The 24,837-nt window shown below is 45.2% G+C and overlaps 2 protein-coding genes across 4 annotated transcripts in view; both read right to left on the bottom strand.

The window, feature by feature from the left end:
* Positions 1-24,837, bottom strand: part of RAB5B (RAB5B, member RAS oncogene family) — a 154,678-nt gene that overhangs the window by 91,766 nt on the left and 38,075 nt on the right. Inside the window, exons 1-2 of one of the 3 annotated variants that reach the window (XM_085600278.1) lie at positions 836-961; positions 429-473 (exon numbers count right to left, since the gene is read on the bottom strand). The exons of 1 other annotated variant lie outside the window; for it this stretch is intronic. The gene's annotated coding sequence lies outside the window, so the exon portion shown is untranslated. Of the gene's footprint in view, positions 1-428; positions 474-835; positions 962-24,837 lie in introns of those variants that run through there. One more of the 3 variants, XM_085600277.1, reaches the window with a different exon arrangement.
* LOC146832858 (uncharacterized) lies at positions 13,762-16,658 on the bottom strand. The gene is made up of 2 exons (XM_085600025.1): positions 16,370-16,658; positions 13,762-16,287 (listed from the first exon to the last, which is right to left on the bottom strand). The coding sequence occupies exon 2, from the start codon at positions 15,926-15,928 to the stop codon at positions 14,996-14,998; it is 933 nt and encodes a 310-aa protein (XP_085456151.1). The 5' UTR covers positions 15,929-16,287; positions 16,370-16,658; the 3' UTR covers positions 13,762-14,995.

Below are 24,837 nucleotides of genomic sequence, written 5' to 3'. Positions count from 1 at the left end.
AAGTTCAGGGGCGTAGAAAGGCAAAGTGTAGAGTATACAGTCAGAGTGCAGTTGTGTATAGTAGTGGGGTGGAGAGCATTGGCGCAGAGTGCAGTGGCACAGAGTAGAGTGGCAGAGTGCAGTGGTGTAGAGTGCAGGCATGCAGAGTAGAGTGCCATAGTGGTAGTGGTGCACAGTAGAATAGAGTGGCATACGGTGATTTGGTGCAAAGTAGATTGGCGTAGAGTCCATTGATTTTGAGTAAAGTAGTGTAGCGTGCATTGGCGTAGCGTGCATAGTTGCACAGTAGGATGGTATAGAGTGAAGCCGCGCACAGTGGTGTAGAGTGCAGAGATGAAGAGTGCAGTGGTGCATAGCAGAATAGTGAGGGGTAAGGTGCACTGGCATAGAGTAGAATAAAGTGGTGTAGAATTGAATATGCTACTTACCAGTATGCATCTGTTCTTGGCATGTAGGGCTGCTGACATTCATATCTGGTGGAATAGAAGTGGTCCCAGAGTATACATAGAGATTGAGAAAGATCAACAAAAGGAAAAATTGCAACAATTTTAAGACAAAACCATAGTGTTATTTAATCACACTAGGAACAGGCATATAAATGCATAAAGTAAATCACACTATTTACAAATGTGCAGGGTGCCACGGGGAAGGGGAGGGAGTGAAGAATTGGGTAGGGTAGTAGAATAAGTGACTTAGACAAGTTCAAAGCAATGGTACAAATCAATTGTTGGGCACCTTAGTGTCGTGCCAAATATTCAAGAGTCATTCATTGACAAAATCAAATATTATTGCCAGGAGGCCATATACAAGTGAAAGTTCACAGTGCTCGACGCACTATTGAGGGTACTGGCATGATGGGATGTCGACGTTTCGACCCCTCTTCAAAGGTAGGTAGGTTAAATCCTTACAGGTGGGGTCTTCCTCAGGACAAAGAGGATGGTGAACCGGGGAAGGTAGGCACCTATGCAAAGATATGGGTGGGAGTTAAAAAAGGAATAGTGCCAAGCGGAAATTCAACTGTAGGACTGGATAAGGATATGACTGCCGTAATTACCAGAAAAAGAGAGGACATCAAGTCAGTGACAGCTTGGCATCTGGGCACAGAAGGCTCAAAAAGTCAGGTGGGAGTGAAAGTCACCTAAAAATTAATTTAAAAGCGACAGTAAGGTCAACAATGCAGTTGGTTTTAAAAGCGGGAGGTGGGTGATGACTCCAAATAAATCTAAACTCACGTGTATTTTTTGAAAAAAGGGAGGAATAGAATACTCCATCAAAAACACACCGCTGTGTAATCGGTATGTAGGGTGAGACGAATCACCGAGGAAACAGCCTCTAAAAACAAATGGAGAAAGCGTTCTATAAATGAGTGAAACAATAGGTGGTCCTACAATAGAGAAATACAGAGCTAACAGGACCAGGTCACCCACATTATCATCCGTATACTAAGATGTCAGAAAGCGGGACTAACAAATCCAGTCAATAGCAAAACTGAGAAAATGTATAATTAATGAGTCGAATCCAGCAGGACTAGCTTATACCCAAAAAGTAAACAAAAAGGCGATTAATCGTGTTGTGCCCGAGGACTAATTAACCGGACTGAAGTTTGACCAGAAGCACGTACAGGTGAAAAACCATAGCAATAATGAATAAGGCAAAAAATGACTATGAGTGAAACGGGGGACTAAACATATGGACAGGGACAAAAATCTGGGTCAAATTAATCAAAGTAAACGGAGTGTCTTCCAAAAAGTTCCCTTACCTTGAGACGGCGTGCTAGACTGAACTCGCTCGACTCTACCGGCTAACTGAGGACGCGGAGCGGCTCCCAGATAAGGAGAACGCTGGAACCGCGTGACGTTAAACCGGGTGCAGCAGCAAGATGCTGCCAATAACTGGAGAATAGAAGAAAGACCATTCGAGTAGTTCAAATGCGAGGTTAGAAGATAGAAGGTGGGTAAATGAAATCCCGGACAAAATAAATAGAGTAAATAGGATAAAGTCGGATTAAATGTGTTAATGAATATCATTTAATAGAATGCAAGACTGAAAGGGCCTCGTCGGGGCCCGGGGGATCAAACTAATCAACGGATTGGGGTTGGGATGGTGAAATATGCACGTAGGGGATCACGTAAAAGTAATGAGAAAGGTCTCATCGATTTACAAACGATTGTGCACTTTTGGATTGCAAAATTACATATAATAAAGAGCATACAATAAAACTCGTGATCAATTAAGAAAACACATAAATGAAATGACTGTTATACAATGAATTGGTTCGAAGCGTCTCAAGGTTGAAAAATGACACATTAAACCGGCACAGCATATTAATGAAAAAGGCAACCAATGGTTGTTAAAACAGACATATGAGCTCATATCGGTCAACATTTTCAGATGAGGATGCAAGAGAAATAGAAGGTGATTACATTGAAAAAAGACGTCAATTGGTCATGTCGATACATGTGAATGGATACAAGCTTGCTGGATATGACAAAGTATGGTTCCAGTGGGAAAAGAACAATCAAAAAATGCATGTGCATAATACGTACATTGGTCAAAAAAGGCTCATGGTCAACATCATACAATGTCTCAGAAATAACGTTAACCACAGGTTAGAAAATGGGCTGGGGAGAACAGAGCAAAAAAGAACCTTGTTCATGAGCTACCGAGGGTAGCTAATTGGGCATTACTCGGGTCTTGCTCATTTAAACCAGTTAGAATCGTGTCAAAGCGGATCATCATTTTTGACTCTCTAATAAGCAGGATAGAGGATATATTACCTCCCCGAGGTCCCAGTTCTGTCTTTTCCAAAACAATCCATTTCATTTCTTCGGGGTGGTGTCCCAGTTGGTGATAGTGATCGACTAAGGGTGCACCTGTCACATTACATCTGATTCGACTTTGGTGTTGAAGGATTCTGGCCTTGGCTTTCTGCTGTGTCTGGCCAATATATAGTCGGTCACATGGACACAGGATCCCATAGATGACGTTGCTAGAATTGCAGTTGGTATGTGATTGTAATGTAATGGTCTGATGCTTGTATTCAAATTTCTTTGATTGCATAGTTGTGGGGCATGCTTTACACGAACCACACTTGAAGTGACCTATGATTGGTGGTAAACTCCAGAGTGACCGAATCGTTGGTTCAACCGGGTCCTCAAGGAAGGAATGCACCACATGGTCCTTAATGCTCATTGCTTTCTTAAAAGAATGCATCGGTGGGTCAGGTTGGTCAATCTCCGTGGATATAATGTTCCAGTGTTTATTGATGATCTTTTTCACTGCATTACTGCGTGTGGAGAATGTTGTAACACATATCATTTTGTTATTTTGACGTGATGTATTGGGATGTTTGGGTGAGAGCAGAGTGTCCCGTGGGTTGTACCATGCCCTCTTCCGGGCCCTCTTAACCAGGCGTTTTGGGTAACCTCTTAGTATTAACCTGGCTGTTAGGTTCTCAGATTCTGTAATGTAGTCCGATCGTTTCGTGCAGTTCCTGCGGATCCGCAGGAACTGTCCCACTGGGAGATTGTCGCGCAAGCCGCGCGGGTGGTGGCTACTGTATCTCAGTAGCGAATTTCTTTCCGTTGGCTTCCTATATAGGGTAGTAAGAAGTTTATCATCTTCGTGGAAGATTTTTAAATCGAGGAAGGGTATCTCCTGATTGCTGGACTGCATGGTGAACTGAATGTTAGGGTCGCACTGGTTTAGCCATTGGTGGAACAAATTGAGTTGGATAGTCTCACCATTCCAAATCATCAATATATCGTCAATATATCTCTTCCAAGTGTTGACATGTGCCAAAAAGGGGTTGTTGGTGAGGACGAACCGCTTCTCAAAGTTATCCATATATAGGATCGCTAGATCTGGAGCGAAGGCAGCCCCCATCGCGACTCCTTTTGTTTGTACATAGTACTTTCCTTGGAAGTAAAAGAAATTCTTTTTCATAGCGATGGTCAAGAGAGCTATGATAAAATCTGTAGGTACCCTTGTTGGTGCTGGTCTTAGATCCAATACTTCCCGCATAACTGCCAGTGCAGGCTCCTGCGGAATGCTGGTGTATAGCGAGACTATGTCACAGGTGACAAGTAACTGCTCAAATGGGTTGAAAGGTTGTTGATCAATCATTGCAATAACTTGCATGGTGTCTCGAAGGTATGTTTCTGTTTCTTCTGCCAATGGTTTCAAGAAAATGTCTATGTACTTGCATAGGGGTTCCAAAAGTGATCCGCAGCCAGATACTATAGGGCGACCTGGTGGATGTAGGATATCCTTATGTATCTTGGGTAACGTATAGATGGTAGGTAGTCGTGGATGTTGTTGATTCAGATAGTCGTATTCCAATTTACTTAGAAAACCACAGTTTAAAGCGTCCAGAGTTATTAAATGGATTTCCTCCATCAGGTCCTTCGTTGGATCAGACCTCAACAGAGAGTAACTGACACCGTCTTGTAATTGCCGTAGAATCTCCGATTTGTATGCAGTCGTATCTTGCACCACTATAGCCCCGCCCTTGTCGGCAGACTTGATCACAATATCTTTGTTATTTCGGAGGGTTTGGAGAGCCGCTTTCTCAGACTTACTGGTATTCGGTATGGTGTGTTTGTATGTTGAAAGTAAAGTACCAACATCGTTCAGAACCATGCTCTCGTAAGCCAAAATCCTGCTACTCATAGCATTGGCAGGTGGAAAAAACTTCGATGGAGGCCTTAATCCAGTGACCGACTTGGGTAGACTGTCTTCCTTATTTTTAAAAAAATACCTGAGACGGATCTTACGAAAAAACCCTTGGAGTTCAGTTTTAAGGTTGAATGAGTTCGGATGGGCAGTTGGGACGAAAGACAAGCCCTTGCAAAGTACCGCCTGTTCGTCAGCGTTGAGGTTATATGCAGAGATGTTGACCACCGGACTGTCACTGGGCTCTACCATCTGTAGACTTTGCGCCTCGTCGATATCTCTCCGTGGTTCTCTTGCTGGAATCGAACTTGTTTCGGGGTTGTCCCTCGGCCTCTGTCCCAGTTGGCGCTCGGTGGATTCTGCTGGCCTCTCGGAGGCCCTCTTGGCCAGTTGCCACCTCGTCCTCGCGGTGGTCTCCATTGGCCTTCCCCTAAAAAAGGGAAATAACCTTGGGGGGGGTACCAGTTGTCTCGGTAGTTATAGTCGTAACTGGGGCCAGGAGTCTCTGGATCACTGTCAGAACTAACCGTAGAATCGGAAAAAGTGGTGTAATTCCTTCTTCCTCTGAAGGCCCCTCGTCCTCTGCCTGTGAAGCGGCCAGAGGTATCCTGTTTGTAATAGTCTTCGTTGAGATAGGGATATGTGTTCTTTTTCTCATAGAACCTGATGTCTTTGGAGAGTTTATCTAATTTTTTATTCTGCGTAGTGGTTTCAAAGTCTTTAAGTGATTTTACGAGATTCTCAAGAGCACTTTTAGCGTTGGTCAAGGTTGAATCCCCTGCAATTTCTTGTTTGAGGGCGGCTATTTCTCTGGTCAAGGCCTGAACCTGTTCAGCCGCAGTTTCTACTCCGAGAACCATCCAATGTCGCGAAGCATTGTTAGCAATAAAACTAAAACCTTCTTTGAATTTTGGTAGATCTACAAAAATAGCAGGTTCATTTCTTATCTGTAGCCCAACTGGTATTATATTCGCCTGTAAATATTTGGTAAGTAAATGGCCATGAAGTTTTGTACGAATTAGTTTCTTTTCCAAGCGTTCGAGTTTAGCTATTTTGTCATTGAGTGTGAAATCAATATTGGGTGTATCGGATGACAGAAAGAGATTCCTGGGGTCCTGTAGCAGCTGGTTAATGTATTCCTCAGTATAGGAGAGGGTTTCACTCTCCACCATTTTATAGAGAGAGGAAGAATTCACAAAGAAAACCTCGCAGGTGTGCACCTGCTCATTAAAGCGTTAGAACTAAGGGCAAACCCAATAATCACTGGGACCTGGGTAACAAACAGTGGAATAGAAGTGGTCCCAGAGTATACATAGAGATTGAGAAAGATCAACAAAAGGAAAAATTGCAACAATTTTAAGACAAAACCATAGTGTTATTTAATCACACTAGGAACAGGCATATAAATGCATAAAGTAAATCACACTATTTACAAATGTGCAGGGTGCCACGGGGAAGGGGAGGGAGTGAAGAATTGGGTAGGGTAGTAGAATAAGTGACTTAGACAAGTTCAAAGCAATGGTACAAATCAATTGTTGGGCACCTTAGTGTCGTGCCAAATATTCAAGAGTCATTCATTGACAAAATCAAATATTATTGCCAGGAGGCCATATACAAGTGAAAGTTCACAGTGCTCGACGCACTATTGAGGGTACTGGCATGATGGGATGTCGACGTTTCGACCCCTCTTCAAAGGTAGGTAGGTTAAATCCTTACAGGTGGGGTCTTCCTCAGGACAAAGAGGATGGTGAACCGGGGAAGGTAGGCACCTATGCAAAGATATGGGTGGGAGTTAAAAAAGGAATAGTGCCAAGCGGAAATTCAACTGTAGGACTGGATAAGGATATGACTGCCGTAATTACCAGAAAAAGAGAGGACATCAAGTCAGTGACAGCTTGGCATCTGGGCACAGAAGGCTCAAAAAGTCAGGTGGGAGTGAAAGTCACCTAAAAATTAATTTAAAAGCGACAGTAAGGTCAACAATGCAGTTGGTTTTAAAAGCGGGAGGTGGGTGATGACTCCAAATAAATCTAAACTCACGTGTATTTTTTGAAAAAAGGGAGGAATAGAATACTCCATCAAAAACACACCGCTGTGTAATCGGTATGTAGGGTGAGACGAATCACCGAGGAAACAGCCTCTAAAAACAAATGGAGAAAGCGTTCTATAAATGAGTGAAACAATAGGTGGTCCTACAATAGAGAAATACAGAGCTAACAGGACCAGGTCACCCACATTATCATCCGTATACTAAGATGTCAGAAAGCGGGACTAACAAATCCAGTCAATAGCAAAACTGAGAAAATGTATAATTAATGAGTCGAATCCAGCAGGACTAGCTTATACCCAAAAAGTAAACAAAAAGGCGATTAATCGTGTTGTGCCCGAGGACTAATTAACCGGACTGAAGTTTGACCAGAAGCACGTACAGGTGAAAAACCATAGCAATAATGAATAAGGCAAAAAATGACTATGAGTGAAACGGGGGACTAAACATATGGACAGGGACAAAAATCTGGGTCAAATTAATCAAAGTAAACGGAGTGTCTTCCAAAAAGTTCCCTTACCTTGAGACGGCGTGCTAGACTGAACTCGCTCGACTCTACCGGCTAACTGAGGACGCGGAGCGGCTCCCAGATAAGGAGAACGCTGGAACCGCGTGACGTTAAACCGGGTGCAGCAGCAAGATGCTGCCAATAACTGGAGAATAGAAGAAAGACCATTCGAGTAGTTCAAATGCGAGGTTAGAAGATAGAAGGTGGGTAAATGAAATCCCGGACAAAATAAATAGAGTAAATAGGATAAAGTCGGATTAAATGTGTTAATGAATATCATTTAATAGAATGCAAGACTGAAAGGGCCTCGTCGGGGCCCGGGGGATCAAACTAATCAACGGATTGGGGTTGGGATGGTGAAATATGCACGTAGGGGATCACGTAAAAGTAATGAGAAAGGTCTCATCGATTTACAAACGATTGTGCACTTTTGGATTGCAAAATTACATATAATAAAGAGCATACAATAAAACTCGTGATCAATTAAGAAAACACATAAATGAAATGACTGTTATACAATGAATTGGTTCGAAGCGTCTCAAGGTTGAAAAATGACACATTAAACCGGCACAGCATATTAATGAAAAAGGCAACCAATGGTTGTTAAAACAGACATATGAGCTCATATCGGTCAACATTTTCAGATGAGGATGCAAGAGAAATAGAAGGTGATTACATTGAAAAAAGACGTCAATTGGTCATGTCGATACATGTGAATGGATACAAGCTTGCTGGATATGACAAAGTATGGTTCCAGTGGGAAAAGAACAATCAAAAAATGCATGTGCATAATACGTACATTGGTCAAAAAAGGCTCATGGTCAACATCATACAATGTCTCAGAAATAACGTTAACCACAGGTTAGAAAATGGGCTGGGGAGAACAGAGCAAAAAAGAACCTTGTTCATGAGCTACCGAGGGTAGCTAATTGGGCATTACTCGGGTCTTGCTCATTTAAACCAGTTAGAATCGTGTCAAAGCGGATCATCATTTTTGACTCTCTAATAAGCAGGATAGAGGATATATTACCTCCCCGAGGTCCCAGTTCTGTCTTTTCCAAAACAATCCATTTCATTTCTTCGGGGTGGTGTCCCAGTTGGTGATAGTGATCGACTAAGGGTGCACCTGTCACATTACATCTGATTCGACTTTGGTGTTGAAGGATTCTGGCCTTGGCTTTCTGCTGTGTCTGGCCAATATATAGTCGGTCACATGGACACAGGATCCCATAGATGACGTTGCTAGAATTGCAGTTGGTATGTGATTGTAATGTAATGGTCTGATGCTTGTATTCAAATTTCTTTGATTGCATAGTTGTGGGGCATGCTTTACACGAACCACACTTGAAGTGACCTATGATTGGTGGTAAACTCCAGAGTGACCGAATCGTTGGTTCAACCGGGTCCTCAAGGAAGGAATGCACCACATGGTCCTTAATGCTCATTGCTTTCTTAAAAGAATGCATCGGTGGGTCAGGTTGGTCAATCTCCGTGGATATAATGTTCCAGTGTTTATTGATGATCTTTTTCACTGCATTACTGCGTGTGGAGAATGTTGTAACACATATCATTTTGTTATTTTGACGTGATGTATTGGGATGTTTGGGTGAGAGCAGAGTGTCCCGTGGGTTGTACCATGCCCTCTTCCGGGCCCTCTTAACCAGGCGTTTTGGGTAACCTCTTAGTATTAACCTGGCTGTTAGGTTCTCAGATTCTGTAATGTAGTCCGATCGTTTCGTGCAGTTCCTGCGGATCCGCAGGAACTGTCCCACTGGGAGATTGTCGCGCAAGCCGCGCGGGTGGTGGCTACTGTATCTCAGTAGCGAATTTCTTTCCGTTGGCTTCCTATATAGGGTAGTAAGAAGTTTATCATCTTCGTGGAAGATTTTTAAATCGAGGAAGGGTATCTCCTGATTGCTGGACTGCATGGTGAACTGAATGTTAGGGTCGCACTGGTTTAGCCATTGGTGGAACAAATTGAGTTGGATAGTCTCACCATTCCAAATCATCAATATATCGTCAATATATCTCTTCCAAGTGTTGACATGTGCCAAAAAGGGGTTGTTGGTGAGGACGAACCGCTTCTCAAAGTTATCCATATATAGGATCGCTAGATCTGGAGCGAAGGCAGCCCCCATCGCGACTCCTTTTGTTTGTACATAGTACTTTCCTTGGAAGTAAAAGAAATTCTTTTTCATAGCGATGGTCAAGAGAGCTATGATAAAATCTGTAGGTACCCTTGTTGGTGCTGGTCTTAGATCCAATACTTCCCGCATAACTGCCAGTGCAGGCTCCTGCGGAATGCTGGTGTATAGCGAGACTATGTCACAGGTGACAAGTAACTGCTCAAATGGGTTGAAAGGTTGTTGATCAATCATTGCAATAACTTGCATGGTGTCTCGAAGGTATGTTTCTGTTTCTTCTGCCAATGGTTTCAAGAAAATGTCTATGTACTTGCATAGGGGTTCCAAAAGTGATCCGCAGCCAGATACTATAGGGCGACCTGGTGGATGTAGGATATCCTTATGTATCTTGGGTAACGTATAGATGGTAGGTAGTCGTGGATGTTGTTGATTCAGATAGTCGTATTCCAATTTACTTAGAAAACCACAGTTTAAAGCGTCCAGAGTTATTAAATGGATTTCCTCCATCAGGTCCTTCGTTGGATCAGACCTCAACAGAGAGTAACTGACACCGTCTTGTAATTGCCGTAGAATCTCCGATTTGTATGCAGTCGTATCTTGCACCACTATAGCCCCGCCCTTGTCGGCAGACTTGATCACAATATCTTTGTTATTTCGGAGGGTTTGGAGAGCCGCTTTCTCAGACTTACTGGTATTCGGTATGGTGTGTTTGTATGTTGAAAGTAAAGTACCAACATCGTTCAGAACCATGCTCTCGTAAGCCAAAATCCTGCTACTCATAGCATTGGCATTCATATCTGTGCATAGATCGCCGCCTAGTGTTGGGTCCGGATGTTTGCACGTTGTTGTCCTGGAAGAGTCTTCGAAGTATCCTGGGATAGGTGACTCCTCCCCTGGACTACAGTGCGCATGGGCATCCTCTCCATCCTCAGATTGTTTTTCGCCATTGTGGCAGTGATGGAGTAGATACAGAAAGTGATGACCATGCTTACAGTAATTCTGAGAGCTGCAGCTGCTACAGGCGCCGGGGAGGAGGGAGGGCGATATGAATGTCAGCAGCCCTACATGCCAAGAACAGATGCATACTGGTAAGTAGCATATTCAGTTCGAGGCATGTGGGCTGCTGAATTCATATCTGTGCATAGAATACATAGCAGTACCTCCTATTAGCGGCGGCTACCAGTGCCAGCTGCAGCGGTCTGAAAAAGAGTTTTGAGAACAGCCTGTCCTACAGCTGCCTGCTGTTTTGATTGCACATCTACACAATAGTGTTTGGTAAATGTGTGTGTAGTGGACCAGGTGGCTGCTCTACATATATCATGCAAAGGAATGTTTCCCAGGAAAGCCATGGAGGCCCCTAACTTAGGTGTTGAGTGGGTTCGTGGGGGGATCGTTAATGTGCGTTTAGCTTTTTGGTAGCAAATTTGAATACATTTAACGATCCATCTGGCTATACCTGCTTTGGAGATAGCGTTACCTTTGTGGTGTGGGGCAAAGGCAACGAAAAGTTGTTTAGTCTTCCTAAAGACCTTAGTCCTGTTGATATAGTACATGAGGGCTCTCTTTACATCTAGTGTATGGAGTGCTCTTTCTGCGACAGTTTGTGGGTTTTGAAAGAAAACGGGCAGTTCAATAGTTTGATTCATGTGGAACTGCGATATCACCTTGGGCATGAATTTGGGGTTGGTACGTAGTACGACCCTGTTGGCGTGAACCTGTATAAATGGCTCTTGAACGGTTAGTGCCTGGAGTTCACTAACTCTCCTCAAAGAAGTGATTGCTACTAGGAAAGCTACTTTCCAGGTGAGGAATTGAATCTCGCATGAGTGTAGAGGTTCGAAGGGTGGACCCATCAGTCGTGTGAGGACCAAGTTGAGGTTCCACATTGGAGCTGGTGGGTGGCTTGGAGGAATTACTCGTTTGAGTCCTTCCAAGAATGCTTTGATGGCCGGCACTCTGAATAAAGAGAGGTGCTGCCTGTTCTGGAGATAGGCTGATATTGCGGTCAAATGGACACGTATTGAGGTGTATGCCAGATTGCATCGGTATAGGTGTAAGAGGTAACAAATTATGTTTTGGATGGATGCGTCTAGCGGGTTAATGTCATTATTATTGCAATAAATGACGAATCTTTTCCATCTGGCTGCATAGCAAGCTCTGGTAGTGGGTCTCCTGGCCTCCTTAATGATGTCCATACAGTCAGGTGGCAGGTTTAGGTAGCCAAACTCTAGGACTTCAGGAGCCAGATTGCCAGGTTCAGCTGTTGCGGATCTGGGTGCTGAATCTCTCCATGGTTCTGCGTCAAATGCGCGGGTTTGATCCGCAGCCTTTGATGCGGCACCACGGAAAGTTCGAGAAAGGTGGTGTACCATGGCTGGCGTGCCCACGTTGGAGCAACCAGGACGAGTGTCAGTGAGTGTTGTCTGAGTTTTCGTGCCACCAGCGGTATCAGTGGTGCTGGGGGAAAAGCGTACGCAAATCTGCCGGACCCGTTCATCCATATCGCATTGCCCTGCGACTGCGGATGTGGGAACCTGGCGGCAAAGCTTTGGCATTTTGCGTTTTCGCTTGTGGCGAATAGGTCTATGTCTGGATGACCCCACTGCTGGAAGTACGGCTGGAGTACTGATGGGTGTAACTCCCACTCGTGCATCTGGTGGCTGTGTCTGCTGAGCAGATCCGCCATCTGGTTGTCCTTGCCGGGGAGGTGTTCCGCCATGAGGAACATGTTCCTCTGAATGGCCCACTTCCACATGCTCTGAGCCAGGTGAGACAACTGTGGAGAGTGTGTTCCTCCCTGCTTCTGTATGTAGTACATGGCGGTCATGTTGTCCGTCCGGATCAACATGACTTTGTTGCACAAGTGTACTTTGAATGCTTTCATAGCCAGGAAGATTGCCATCAGTTCTAGAATGTTGATGTGCATCTTCTTTTGTTGTGTTGTCCATAGTCCCTGCACTGTGTAATTGAGTACATGAGCGCCCCATCCCTGGAGAGATGCGTCCGCTGTCAGTATTATTTGTGGAACAGGCTCTTGGAACGGTCGGCCCTTGCAAAGGTTTTGTGGATTCCACCAATGCAGAGAGTTGTATGCCCGACCGCTCACCAACACTAGGTCTTTTAGTTGCCCTTGAGCCGGATTCCATTGACGTGCTAAGCACTCCTGAAGCGGGCGCATATGTAGTCTCGCGTGTGGGACTATGAAAATGCAGGAGGCCATCATGCCTATCAACTGCATGAACACTCGCGCGGGAAGGGAGTGTTGTGGTTTGAACTTGGAAATCAGCATTTGCATGCTGTTGATTCTCACTAAATTCGGCTGAGCTGTGGCCGTCAGAGTGTCTATGGTCGCACCTAGGTACTGTTGTACGTGTGCGGGTTGGAGATGGGATTTTGGGTAATTTAGTGAGAATCCCAGACTGTGAAGAAGGTGAATGGTGCGGGACATGTGGCTGGCACATTGCTGGGCTGACTGTGCTTGAACAAGCCAGTCGTCCAGGTAGGGGTAGACATGAATGTGTTGCCTCCGTAAATGTGCGGCCACAGTAGCCAGGCACTTTGTGAAAACTCTGGGCGCTGTTGTCACGCCTAAGGGAAGAACCTTGAATTGGTAGTGCTGCCCTTGAATAGTGAACCTGAGATATTTCCTGTGTGATGGGTGAATGGGTATGTGGAAATACGCATCTTTGAGGTCTAGCGTGGCTAGGAAGTCTCCCCGTTTGAGCAGTGGTAGGACTTGTTGTAGGGTGAGCATGTGGAAATGCTCCGAGAGAATGTAGCGGTTGAGGGGTCTCAGGTCTAGTATAGGTCTGAGCGACCCGTCCTTTTTTGGTATTAAAAAGTACAGGGAGTACACCCCCGTACCTTGCTCGTGGACGGGTACGACCTTTATTGCGCCTTTTTGTAGCATACTTAGCACTTCCTGCTGTAATAGCGTTAAGTGCTCTGAGGACATAGGACGGTGTTTTGGCGGTATTGTGGGTGGAGAGGAGGTTAATTCTAGGCAGTAACCGTGTTTGATAATATCTTTGACCCACCTGTCCGTGGTGATGGAGTTCCACGTGGACAGGAACTGTTGTAGCCTTCCCCCGACAGGTGTTATGTGGTCGGGAGGAAGGGAGAGGGCGTCACTGTTTGTTCTTGGGGGAGGACCTGGTGTTGCCATATCCGCGTCCTCTGCCCTTTGTGCTTGAGCCACGATATCCACCCCGGGTGTTTTTATCGTAGGAACTTTGTGTGTTTCCTTTGTTGTAGGTTTGCTGTGACCCCTGTCCTCTACCTGCTCCTCTATTTCCAGGGCGACGAAAGGAGCCGCTTCGAAAGGTCTGCGTTTGGAGAGCCCCCATGGACTTTACAGTGTCTGTGTCCTTTTTTATTTTTTTCTAGGGTGGTGTCAACCTCTGGCCCGAATAAGTAGTCGGGGTTGACCGGCTGGTTGAGGATGTTATTTTGTACCTCAGGTTTGAATCCGGAGATTCGTAACCGGGCGTGTCGTCGTAACATGACGCTAGTGTTTATGGCTCTGGCAGCTGTATCTGCGGCATCCAGTGCACACTTAATGGATGCGTTCGTGAGTAGTTGTCCCTCCCTGATGAGGATCTCTGCTCCCTCTTTGTATTGGTCAGGGAGATGTTGAGTAATGTTTCTAATGTGTCGTAATGTGCGCGATCGTAGCGAGCTAGGAGCGCCTGAGTATTGGCAATACGCCATTTGTTAGCTGCTTGGGCTGCAACCCGTTTGCCGGAGGTCTCTAGCACCTTGGACTCTTTGTCCGGGGGAGGAGCATCCCCTGTTGTCTGCGAGTGCGCCCGTTTGCGAGCGTTCGCGACTACTATGGAATCCAGAGGCAACTGGCCTCTAATGTAGGTAGGGTCCCCAGGCGCCGACCTGTATTTCTTGTCGATCCTGGGGTTTATTACTCTTGCCCTGGTGGGTTCTTTGAAAATGTCCTTTGCTGGTTTGAGGACACCTATCAACATGGGTAGAGTTTTGATATTCCTTTCTGAGGATGCGAAAGTATCCATGAGAAAATCGTCCTCGATGGTGTCAGAGTGGAGTTGCACACCATGATTGGCCGCAGCGCGTTCAATGAGGGCGTTGAATGCGGCAGTGTCCTCTGTGGGAGACGTTTTTGCGCCATGTAGCTGCGTGTCCTGTGTATCCATAGGTGCACCCGGGTCTACAGGGTCATCCCAAGCCTGGTCAGGGTCATGTTGGCCTTGAGGGTCCATCTCTCCGGGGTAGGGGACGTGGTCACCCATGTAGTCCTCCAAAACGTCGGTTTCGGAGTGTGTTGGAGAGAAGGACAGTGGATGTTGGTAAGAGGTATGGAGAGGTTCGTAAAGAACTGGTTCCGAATCCACTGGCAGCTTTTTCTTAAAGCAGGATCCGGTAGGAGTCCAAAGCTGGCTCGGAAGTTATTCTCCTCTTGTGGAGCATCATTCTGCCGGTGTCGGCATCGATTATGTGCGATGGTGACGTCTCCACAGGAGAGCGTTCGGCAGGTGTGATCCTGGTGTGGGTGACACGTGTTCTGATTTCGAATAGTTTTGGGGCCGTGGATGGCGGCAGGCCAAAAGTAATGTTGGCCGGTGCCGGAGAAGCTTTTTGATCTTTTTTCTGCTAGGAGCCTGACGTGTCCTGGAGGGCTGCTTTGTCTTTGATGCGTTGCAAGGACGCTACAACTTGCCGCACCTGGAGCGCCGACGGTTCTTTGGTGCCGACCGGTTCTGTCGAGGCGGGCGTGGACTTCTTCGGCGCCACTGGGTCATCGAGTCGAGGAGAGGTAGTAGCTGTCGACGGTGTCGATGATTGTGCCTTTGGTGCTGCTTTCGAAGCGGTGTGAGACGCAGCAGCCATTTTGACCTTTGTGGCCGGAGCCGATTGTTTCGGTGCCGGGAGCCGAGGCGGTTTGGCGGTACCGATGGTGTTTTTCCGTGTGTCGGCGCAGACGTCGGCTGCTGCAAGCTCGGCACCGAAGTCCCGTTTGGTGCGGTCGGTGCCGACGGGTTTGGCTGGCGTCGAAGGTGTGGTGGGCTTCGATCCGACCAGTGTCACTTTCAGTTTCGGTTTCTGATGAACCAATACGGCTTTCGGTTTCGATGAAGGGAAACCAGTCGTTTTGGGTAGTAATGGCTGCTGCTGAATGTCCGAGGCCGGGCCAGAGGGCGGGGCCGCAGAACTGCGGGATAGGTCTTGGGTAAGGCCCGAAGGCGATCCCTCGACCGGATCCATAGACTGATGCATCGGGATATCCTCAGTCTGTACGGGTAGGCCTTGCTCGTCACCGGAGCTACTCTCTTCGGCCCCTAAGGCCTCATTGTAGTCTCCTACCTCGGTGTCGGCTTCGTCTCTGTGAAAGAGTCGTTCTTCGATGTCTTCCGATCCGGAGTTGTGTTCGGAAGCGGGGCTGGAGGGTAGGTTCTCCACGTCTTCGACCTCTTCGTCCTCGGCGCTGAAGATGTTGGTCGGGGCCGGTGCCGCTTGCTGCGCTTCAAGTCTCGCTGCTCGTCGATTCCGGAGAGTCTTCTTGGACCGGAATCGGGCACAGGCCATACATGTGGACTCGTCGTGATCCGGTGAAAGGCATTTGTTGCACACCGGGTGGACGTCGACATGGGGATATTTCGCGTTGCATACAGGACACCGCTTGAATGGTGTCCTCGATTCAATCGTCGATGTCGAGTCGATGGTCGGGTATGATGCGAAAAAGTTGTTCTTGAAGTTAGTAAACGAACAAATAACTATCGATACCGATCGGGAACAGTACCGACGCGAACTAAAGGCCTTTTGGCCTGTAAAAAGTTTTTCCTAACTTGAGTCAAGATAAGCACATCCGAACCCAATGGCGGAAAAAAAACAATCTGAGGATGGAGAGGATGCCCATGCGCACTGTAGTCCAGGGGAGGAGTCACCTATCCCAGGATACTTCGAAGACTCTTCCAGGACAACAACGTGCAAACATCCGGACCCAACACTAGGCGGCGATCTATGCACAGATATGAATTCAGCAGCCCACATGCCTCGAACAGAGATGAGTGGTACAGAAAAGAATGGAGTGGTGCAGAGTAGAGTGCAGTGACATGGAGTGGGGCAGGGTGGAGTGGGGTAAAGGGGAGTATGCATGGTATGGTAGCGTACTGCCATTACAGACAACACGTCTTCAATTGAAATTACCATTACATTTGCACTTGCATACAGTTTTACTGATAAAAGTGTACAGCGCACAAACGATAGTGTGGAAATGTCATCACCCAATTTTTTCGTTTGATTGTCAGCATAGTTCATTTACAGACATTTCAACGTTGTTGTGTGCTAGAAAAAAGAAAAAAAACACCTGTACAGCCCTCCTCAAGAAGACCTCCACTAACAAGTATGATGGTCACATAAATCCTCTCACTTTGAAGTTAGAGATTGAAAAATGAGCACCAAGCTCCCTGGATGACAAAGTCTGACATTTGACCTCGATCTCAGACTGCAAATGTGACAAGATAAGAACAACATTTAAAGGCCGGTTTATAGAAAGTGAATTCGTGGAAGAATACAGTAAACAAGGTTTAGGAAACGGGAGGGAAGAACTCTAGCTGGGCAGCCTTAAGCAAATAAAGCCAGAAAATGCGAGTTACAAAGCCAATGGTAAGCAACGGGCAGAATCCATTCCTAGGTCTACTTTCTGAATGTTGCCACAATGTCTTTAGCAAACCAAACAGCAGCGCGGTCTGTAAGGCTGCGACCTAACAAAACCAGAACCATTTGTGTCAAGCCACTGTGGCGCGGAGTAGAGACAGTACTTGGGGTTTTCCATACAGCTCTCATCGGCTCATCTTTCATTAAGGATCAACATAACCATAGAGGTAAAGAGGAGCAAGGGCTTTCAAACCAGTTCAGGCTGAACTTCAAAATCACAGCTGGGAAACACTTCCTAGGTCGAACATGAGGGTGCCTGCTGAGAAAATATTTTACTTATGGCGAGAAGGGTGATTTTCCTGGCGTTGCAGTTGATAAGAAAGCCAATGCACAGGAGAAAAACTTTGGTGTGGCTAAAAGGGGGCCATGCCATTTTGAAGTTAACTAGCAACGTGCGGAGCAGTGGACAAGAGAATCCAAGCTATCTCCTCTTACTGTAAGTGGAAGATGCAGGCCAAAGATACCTCACACTGATGCAGAGAAACTCAAGATACCAAGTGTAATAAGCATCCCTTAAAGAACGCTGAAGCAATGACAGCTAGTAAGGACATGCATATACAGTAATAAAGTCAATACAAATGTCAGATAAAACTGGGTTCGCTAACAGACATCATCTTATAAACAGACTAAGGGACACCCAGAGTACAATGAGGGCCCATTCTTGCAGAACAAGAGCACAGACTCCTATATCTGCATGGCAAGGACAGGGGTGGCTAACGATGGCAAGATCCATGCCCGACTTTCTGATAAAACTCTGGTTATGAAAATAATTTCCTTTTAGATGAAGTGCATGTACATTTATCTCATGTGAATAACCTCAATACTTGTATGGTGCCAGCCTCTAAAGAACCAGCATTGAAAACCACTTGTCTACGATTGGAGCAGCAGAGAAACAGACGTCTTCCCATTGGATTCTTTGGGAATTTGAAAGAGGGTCTCAATCTCCTAAAATGAAGCATTGCATTTTAGTTGCTAGGCCGAGCACATTATCACATTTACAGAATGAGACAGTACTGCTGGCATACATATAACTTTGATAGTGTCAGCCACCTCGTTACTCTTACCATGTCTGCCACCGAAGTAATCCCAGCTCACACATTACACAGACTCTGAATACAATGGAAGGAATTATGAAAAAAGCCTCTCTGCGAGATGATCCTTTTCAGGTCCATCCATTAGTTCAAGAATTCTCAACTTACCAACCATGCACCATCCTTCCACTTTTCTGAACAGTCCCCTCCCTACACTGAGTGAGGACTGCCCCACACAACAGCTAGAGGTGCTTTCTCCAGAGAAGAAAATGGTCAAATACCGTTGATGGCGGCTCATCCCAACCTGGCCACTCAGACCTATCTAAGGCTAATATTTGGCTAGCTGCAAGGCTTAATGTAGTGTACAGCAATGCCACTCCTAGGGTTGTGAATGGCTTGTTAGATACAGGCCTAGATAAAACAACCCTGCTACAAAGCAGAGGTTGTAAGGATCAACTCGGAGTAACAAAGGTAAGACTGCATGTGTTGTGTGTCGGACCGGATACTGACACTGTGATGGAAAACTGAGCTTCCAGTCTCCTCGATTCTCCTGGCAACAGTAATTGAGAAGTTAGGGGTAGCTCATGGGAGCCTGGGCGATGGATGAGAGGAGATACAGGTTAACATCATAATTACTGCCACAGCAAAGAAGGACTGTCCACCCAGGGTTGTTACTTTGAAAACGGAATGCAGCTTCAATAAGACCTAAACATTGTCACACAATAGAAAGTAAAATAAAGCATGGAAACTTAAAATCTCCAACACAGGTGTTGTACCTACCTTTAATTTCACATCAGGGTCTATGTGCACTGCATGCAAAGTAAGGGCAACTGGTTGCTGGACTTCCATTCAGCCTGGTGCGGGCTGAAGGTGGGCTCAGCATACTTTCACGGTACAAGAGAAGGGTTATGGGAACTGTGTAAGGCTAATGTGCACTGGGACAGGATGCTACAGCGTGGTGCCACATTAAGTCAGAGGTATATACAGTACAGATTTGGTGGTGCAAGGTGCGCATGACTGCCAGGCAGGTCACTTATTACCTGAGCAGCACATCTGCCACAGGCTGTGGTCTCTTGGCCAGTATGGTTAATACTCCCATTGAGACTGCTGTCACTGGTTAACGGTTGTGCAGAGGTTCAGAATTCCGGGTGCCTAAGAACAAGCCGGTCCTGACCCCAATGTGCCCTTTCTTTGCACCACTGGGGGCACACCTTAATTGCATTCAGGGATCCTTCTCCATTCTGAAACTCTTTGTGTGAAATCCTACTCCCTTCAGGACCCGGAACCATCAATTCCGTATTGTTAGGATATTCTGTCCCTGAAACATCTATTTTAGGAGCCTCTAGGAGCTGTTAACCCTACAACAGGAAAAACCAATGGTTTTTGTGAGCAAGCCACAGTGAAATTACTTGAGAGCAACAAACGTTTTAACAGTTACAGCTCTTTTTAAGACTGAGCTACCAAATCGGACCAGATGGATAGTCTGAGACTTCCGAGGGCCACTAGAGTTGACATTTTAAACAGGGATCTGTAGATCCCAAGATATCAGTGAGGGAAACTTCAGTACTCTGGGGACATCCATCAAAACTCTACAGCGATCATTAGGAAGAGAACCACAGTGACCTTTGGTTAAATTCAATCCAAGTTTTATATTTAAGTGAATTCACAGAATTAAACCAGGCTTGTTTAACCGAAATCTTCATTAAGAGTTAAAAGTTTTAACTAGAGGATTAGCCAGTCACACCCCCGTGGCACTTCCAAAGTCAGAATCTCTGAAAAGTCCTTCAGCTGCATCTCCATAAACTCCTACATGGAATTACTTCACCACTCTAGACATTTACAGAGGTTTCCATGGTGCTCAAACTCCGTGGGTGTGCACTGGCTCATCGTTTCTTCTGAGATAGCTGCAATCAGTATTTTTTGTGACAGAGGTTTGTGAAAGGCACAAGAATTGTTAACAGAAGATTTGGGGGCTACAAATTCTGATGAGATTTTCAGTTTCAATGCTTTTGCTTTTTTCTCGTCGATTTCAATATGTTACTGAAGCCTTCGTCCTTTTTCAAAGTAATAAGCTTAGCTAGAAATTCAATCTTTATTGTGGCTGTAGTTATGTTACGCAAAAACAACAATTGATGGACAGAATGCAGAACAATGTCATACATTCACCCCAGTACAGAGATCTGGGCCTAAATCCATCGCTTTTTTGCTCACCATGCCTTTCCACTTTTAACCCGGCCATATGCAAATCAGTCCAGCCCGAACTGCCAAGCCAGGTCCTCCCTGGACTGGAAACAAGCATCCTAGGACCGGTTTCGGGGTTTCACCCCTTTTCAGCCAGGATAGCTTGATTCCAGTGGCATGGAGAGCATGTTACAGCATATCTTCTCGCAAACATCACACCACTGCCCTAGATCTAGGCATCTACTGCTCAACAAAGCAAACTTTCAGTTCAAGGATACTTCGGAGGTTTAGCTTTCGGTCACAAAGCCAGTATCCTGGTCAGTACGGAGCACATGCAACTATAAATGCAGCTCAAGGGAGACTTTACTGGATAAGTAAGCAGACGAAAAACATATCACTTACGGAAATAAGACTATTATTGAGGAAAAAGGCTTTCAGATCCACAAGCATTATTTAATTGAAATCTCAGCAGCTTACGCAAAACCCCATCCACAACCCCAACAGATCATTGCAGATTTCCAGCAAATTGTAGTTAACCACATGTTGCATTGTAGTTAACCACATGTTGCGTTCACAGAGTTGTCACCCTCGGGTAACTTCTAGGAACATTTTGTGCTACATTTAAGCCACAGTGTAGTGCTTGGTTGTAATACTGTCCAGTCGACTTTGATGAGGAAGTGAAATGCGATGCAAAGATTGCGGGACAAAGTGTTTCTCAGACCTTGAATAAGCCCGCCCTGGCCGCGCACAGAAGCACCCACTTTTGATACAAAATATTATGCTAGGTAAACATTTATGGAGTTATAACTTGTGACCCGCATGTTCTAACAACGTTTGTGTTACACAGTAGATACTGATTTCAACCTTTCTTGATTGGGGCAATTAATTAATTGACATTAGATTTTATCTGGTACCAATGTTCTTTCCAACTTCTATAGGAAGCTTCGACTGCTTAGCTACAATTACCACTGAAACGCTTAAATAACTCCACTGCAATCCTAGGAAACAAAATCCAGGCCTAGGAGGAAGATCCTGTCATCTGTGACACCATATGACGCCCACTAGCAAAAACTAACAGGATGTGGAGAAAACGTTTGTCAATGAATCTTTGGAGAAGTGTTACAGAAATACCAACGTTCCTAAGGTGAGGCTATTTCCTTCACAAACTTGACTAAAAAGGAGAGGCTATAAAAAAAAAAAAAAAAAAAAACTCTGGTACGCGCCACATAACTCAGCTAATCCTCAATCTCATGACCAGCACAGACCGTTTGCTCATCACATGTTTGGAACAAGGGCTGCTTCATACGCTTGAGAACTTCCTAATCAAAAGAGTGCTTACTTGTGAAGTAGCGACAGCGCTGTTTTCATGGCTCCACAAAAATGTGCCAGTGGGGTCCTTCTCACGAGTCAAAAGCAGCAGACACCTTACTGAAGGCGACAGAGGGCAAATTAAACACAGCTTTCACCAACGCCGAGAAAAAGCATTTTTCCCCACACATGTACTCTTGCCTCATAAGACGCAATCATTGGGTCAGTGGGTGGGTTCAGAGAAAATAAGCCACAATTTAAGAGGACTATCTTAAAATGCGGCACCCAAAAGAGGCCACATAATATTACATTTATGTTTCTTTACCTAACAAACATTTTAATTCAGGATATTATGGTGCCGCGGCCTGTGTTAAGTAAGCTATGGCACTCCTATTGCAGACAGTTAGGCGGAATGGGCTTGTGTTCAGAGAATTTCAACTGGTCACTAAAAGGAAGAGATTCAGTTTTTGTGTGGCCTGCTGTCTCCTCAGGTGGGCACTATTCAGACCACCACACACAATCTCAAAGAGACTTAACCACTCTGACACTTAAAACATAGTAAGAGTCAATATGTTCTGAAGAGCAACTAGCGGAAGGTCTTCCACACTCTGAATTTGTGAATAAAAGCATACGTTTATTAAGTAATATGACATGCTTCTGGTTATCATGATATATCAAAGGTAGATAGCAATCATCCTCTTACGCACACCAGGCCAAGAGTCACAGACTGCTTATGTAGACATGAATAATGGAGACACGCATTAACGGCACGGTCATGTCTTTAAAGTACAGCATGCAAATAATAAATGTATTGCAATCAAACCTCTTGGAGAAGCACTGACTTTTCACCAGTGCGCCGACGGCCCATTCAAAAGAACAGAAGCACAGAGCAAAACTGGAATGGTGGAAAATGAGGAAGCCATATTTGTAAAGGTAATGTCGGGTTGTGTGCAGGCATGAAGGAAGCTGGACTTACCTCACGCGTAAAATACCAAACTCAGCAGATGCAAAACGCGGTTTAAGTTCATACAAGGTCCAGGAGGACAGTATAATAGTTATACTCTTCAAATTTATAGTAAATCAAAAACTGACTTCAGTTGCATGAAAGGGTTTCATATTGCTTTTCCGATACACTGTATATCTGTGAAATATTTATCACATTGGTTTCAATCTTCGTGCTACACAAAGTAAGGATTCTACATCAGGTCATAGCTGGATATACCGTATCAGTAGCCTTTGAGCTGAGAATTCCCCACCTGTGCCTCCTCGAACACTTTATACCTTGGCCCTAGCTCCCCTTTTTTAAGGTTTCACCTACCAGACAGCTAAAAGTTGTTTGGCAGTCAAAACCTTAAATAGGGGAGCTAGGGCCAAGGTATAAAGTGTTCGAGGAGGCACAGGTGGGGAATTCTCAGCTCAAAGGCTACTGATACGGTATATCCAGCTATGACCTGATGTAGAATCCTTACTTTGTGTAGCACGAAGATTGAAACCAATGTGATAAATATTTCACAGATATACAGTGTATCGGAAAAGCAATATGAAACCCTTTCTATTCTTGTGTTTGTCACTCCACTGAAGCATAATCTTTTAAACAGAATTTTAAATTGTGTCCTTTGACCGCTCCCTTTTAGGGAATTACTTTCTTCTTTTTAGTCAAGCAGTCCATGAGAATGCATGTGTTTTTCAGCCCTCTCCCTCATGTGCTTCTTTCCCGCACTCCGTGTTGCTCTGTCCCTCGTGCGCTGCTGTTGTAGGATTCTCCCTCACTATCCCAAGCTCTGTGTTGCTTTTTACCTCGTCTGCTTCTCTCCTCACCTGCTGTGTTGGTCTTTAATTTTTAATTTACTGACCATGCTGCACAACAAAGGAAAAAATACTTTTAGGTGATGCTGTAGACCATTGCCCGAATCCATTCGCAAAGCCAGTAAGTCCAAAAGGCAAGACTATTAGCTTAGCCAATGCTCATTTGAGGCCTATCCTAGTTCATCTTGTGTTTGTCCCTCCAGTTCTTCTGTGTGTCCCTCTCCTGGAGCACAGACTACCATTCTTCTGACTCGATAACTTGTATCCTTCCCTTGCTCACACTTAGGGAATTGCCTTTCCACACTCCATGAGAGTACATGTTTTTTCTAGCTCTCTTCCCTTAGGTGCTGCTTCCCATCCCCAAACACTCACCCCCCCTGGCGTACTCCATTTTGCGCCTTCATTCCTCCCAGCAAGTTTGTCCATTGCTTTTCCCACCCCTACCTGCTTTAAAAAAAAAAATGGCATTCCCCAGCCCATCCTCAAGTCCCTTTGTTGCTTCTTTGCCCCTCGCCCACTCACTGTTGCTTCCTCCAAAACCACCCCCACCACCCTCTGTTACATTACCCCTTGGGTCCTTTTCTTGTTTTCTTTAAAAAAAAATTGTTTCTTTGGGAGGGCCTCTGCCTTACAAAAAACGCTTTTGCAATCAATGCTCAAATGTCTTAATTTTGCGATGTTTTTTTTTTTAATGATCCATTTTGAATCGGTAAATTTAAAAAAATGCAGCCAGAGTTATTTCGTAGGTGCATGCACAAGTCATCACAAATGCAGGCTCCTAGAAAATAACAAGCTTGTCAGCAGTTGCGTCACCACACCTTTTTTTTCTTTTGACCGATGCTGCACATAACTGGGAAAAATAAAAATGTTGCCAATGCTGCACAGCATCAGCAAACAGCAACGGCACAGCCAATTGAAAAGACCTATTGGATTTGCCAATGCTGGTTTAGTATTTCTACTGCATTTCCCCGGGCCTGTCCTACTGTATGTGGAGGAGCACAAACAGTCATAAGTGGTGGAGGAAGGCCACAACCATAAAACAATAATGAATTGGGCTCTGTGGCCCATCTTCTCAGTAGAGCAAGCCTCCTTTTCGGGTACAAAATGTTACTTGTGTTTTTCTGTGCACTGCATATCTCTTGGTTGTTTTTGTGTTGTTCTACCTCAGTGCACTACTATGCCCAGGTTTGAATACTTATTTTCCCCAATGGTGGTGCCCACACTTAACAGTTTTCCCTGTGTAACAGAAATGCTCGACCACCACACAAGGCTAAACTTTTTATTTTAAGCCTGACTTTTGAGGAAACCCCAGTGGTCCTACTTGACCAGCGTTTGTTTTCATGAAATTCATACATAATATCGATACTACAAGGGCCTTTTGGCCAGCGGGCTTCATCCACTGGTTTATTAAAATTGTGACTCGCATTTTGCTACCACTCACCACAGCATACA

The sequence above is a fragment of the Triturus cristatus genome, chromosome 4_2, assembly GCF_964204655.1.
Source record: "Triturus cristatus chromosome 4_2, aTriCri1.1, whole genome shotgun sequence".
NCBI classification, from domain to species: Eukaryota; Metazoa; Chordata; class Amphibia; order Caudata; family Salamandridae; genus Triturus; species Triturus cristatus.
The sequence above is the reverse complement of the archived record's forward strand: the minus strand, read 5'-3'. Positions and strand labels throughout refer to the sequence as shown.

What these genes read in the sequence shown, in the direction of transcription:
- LOC146832858 (XM_085600025.1), bottom strand. Translation starts at nt 15,928, where the DNA reads ATGGCCTGTGCCCGATTCCGGTCCAAGAAGACTCTCCGGAATCGACGA.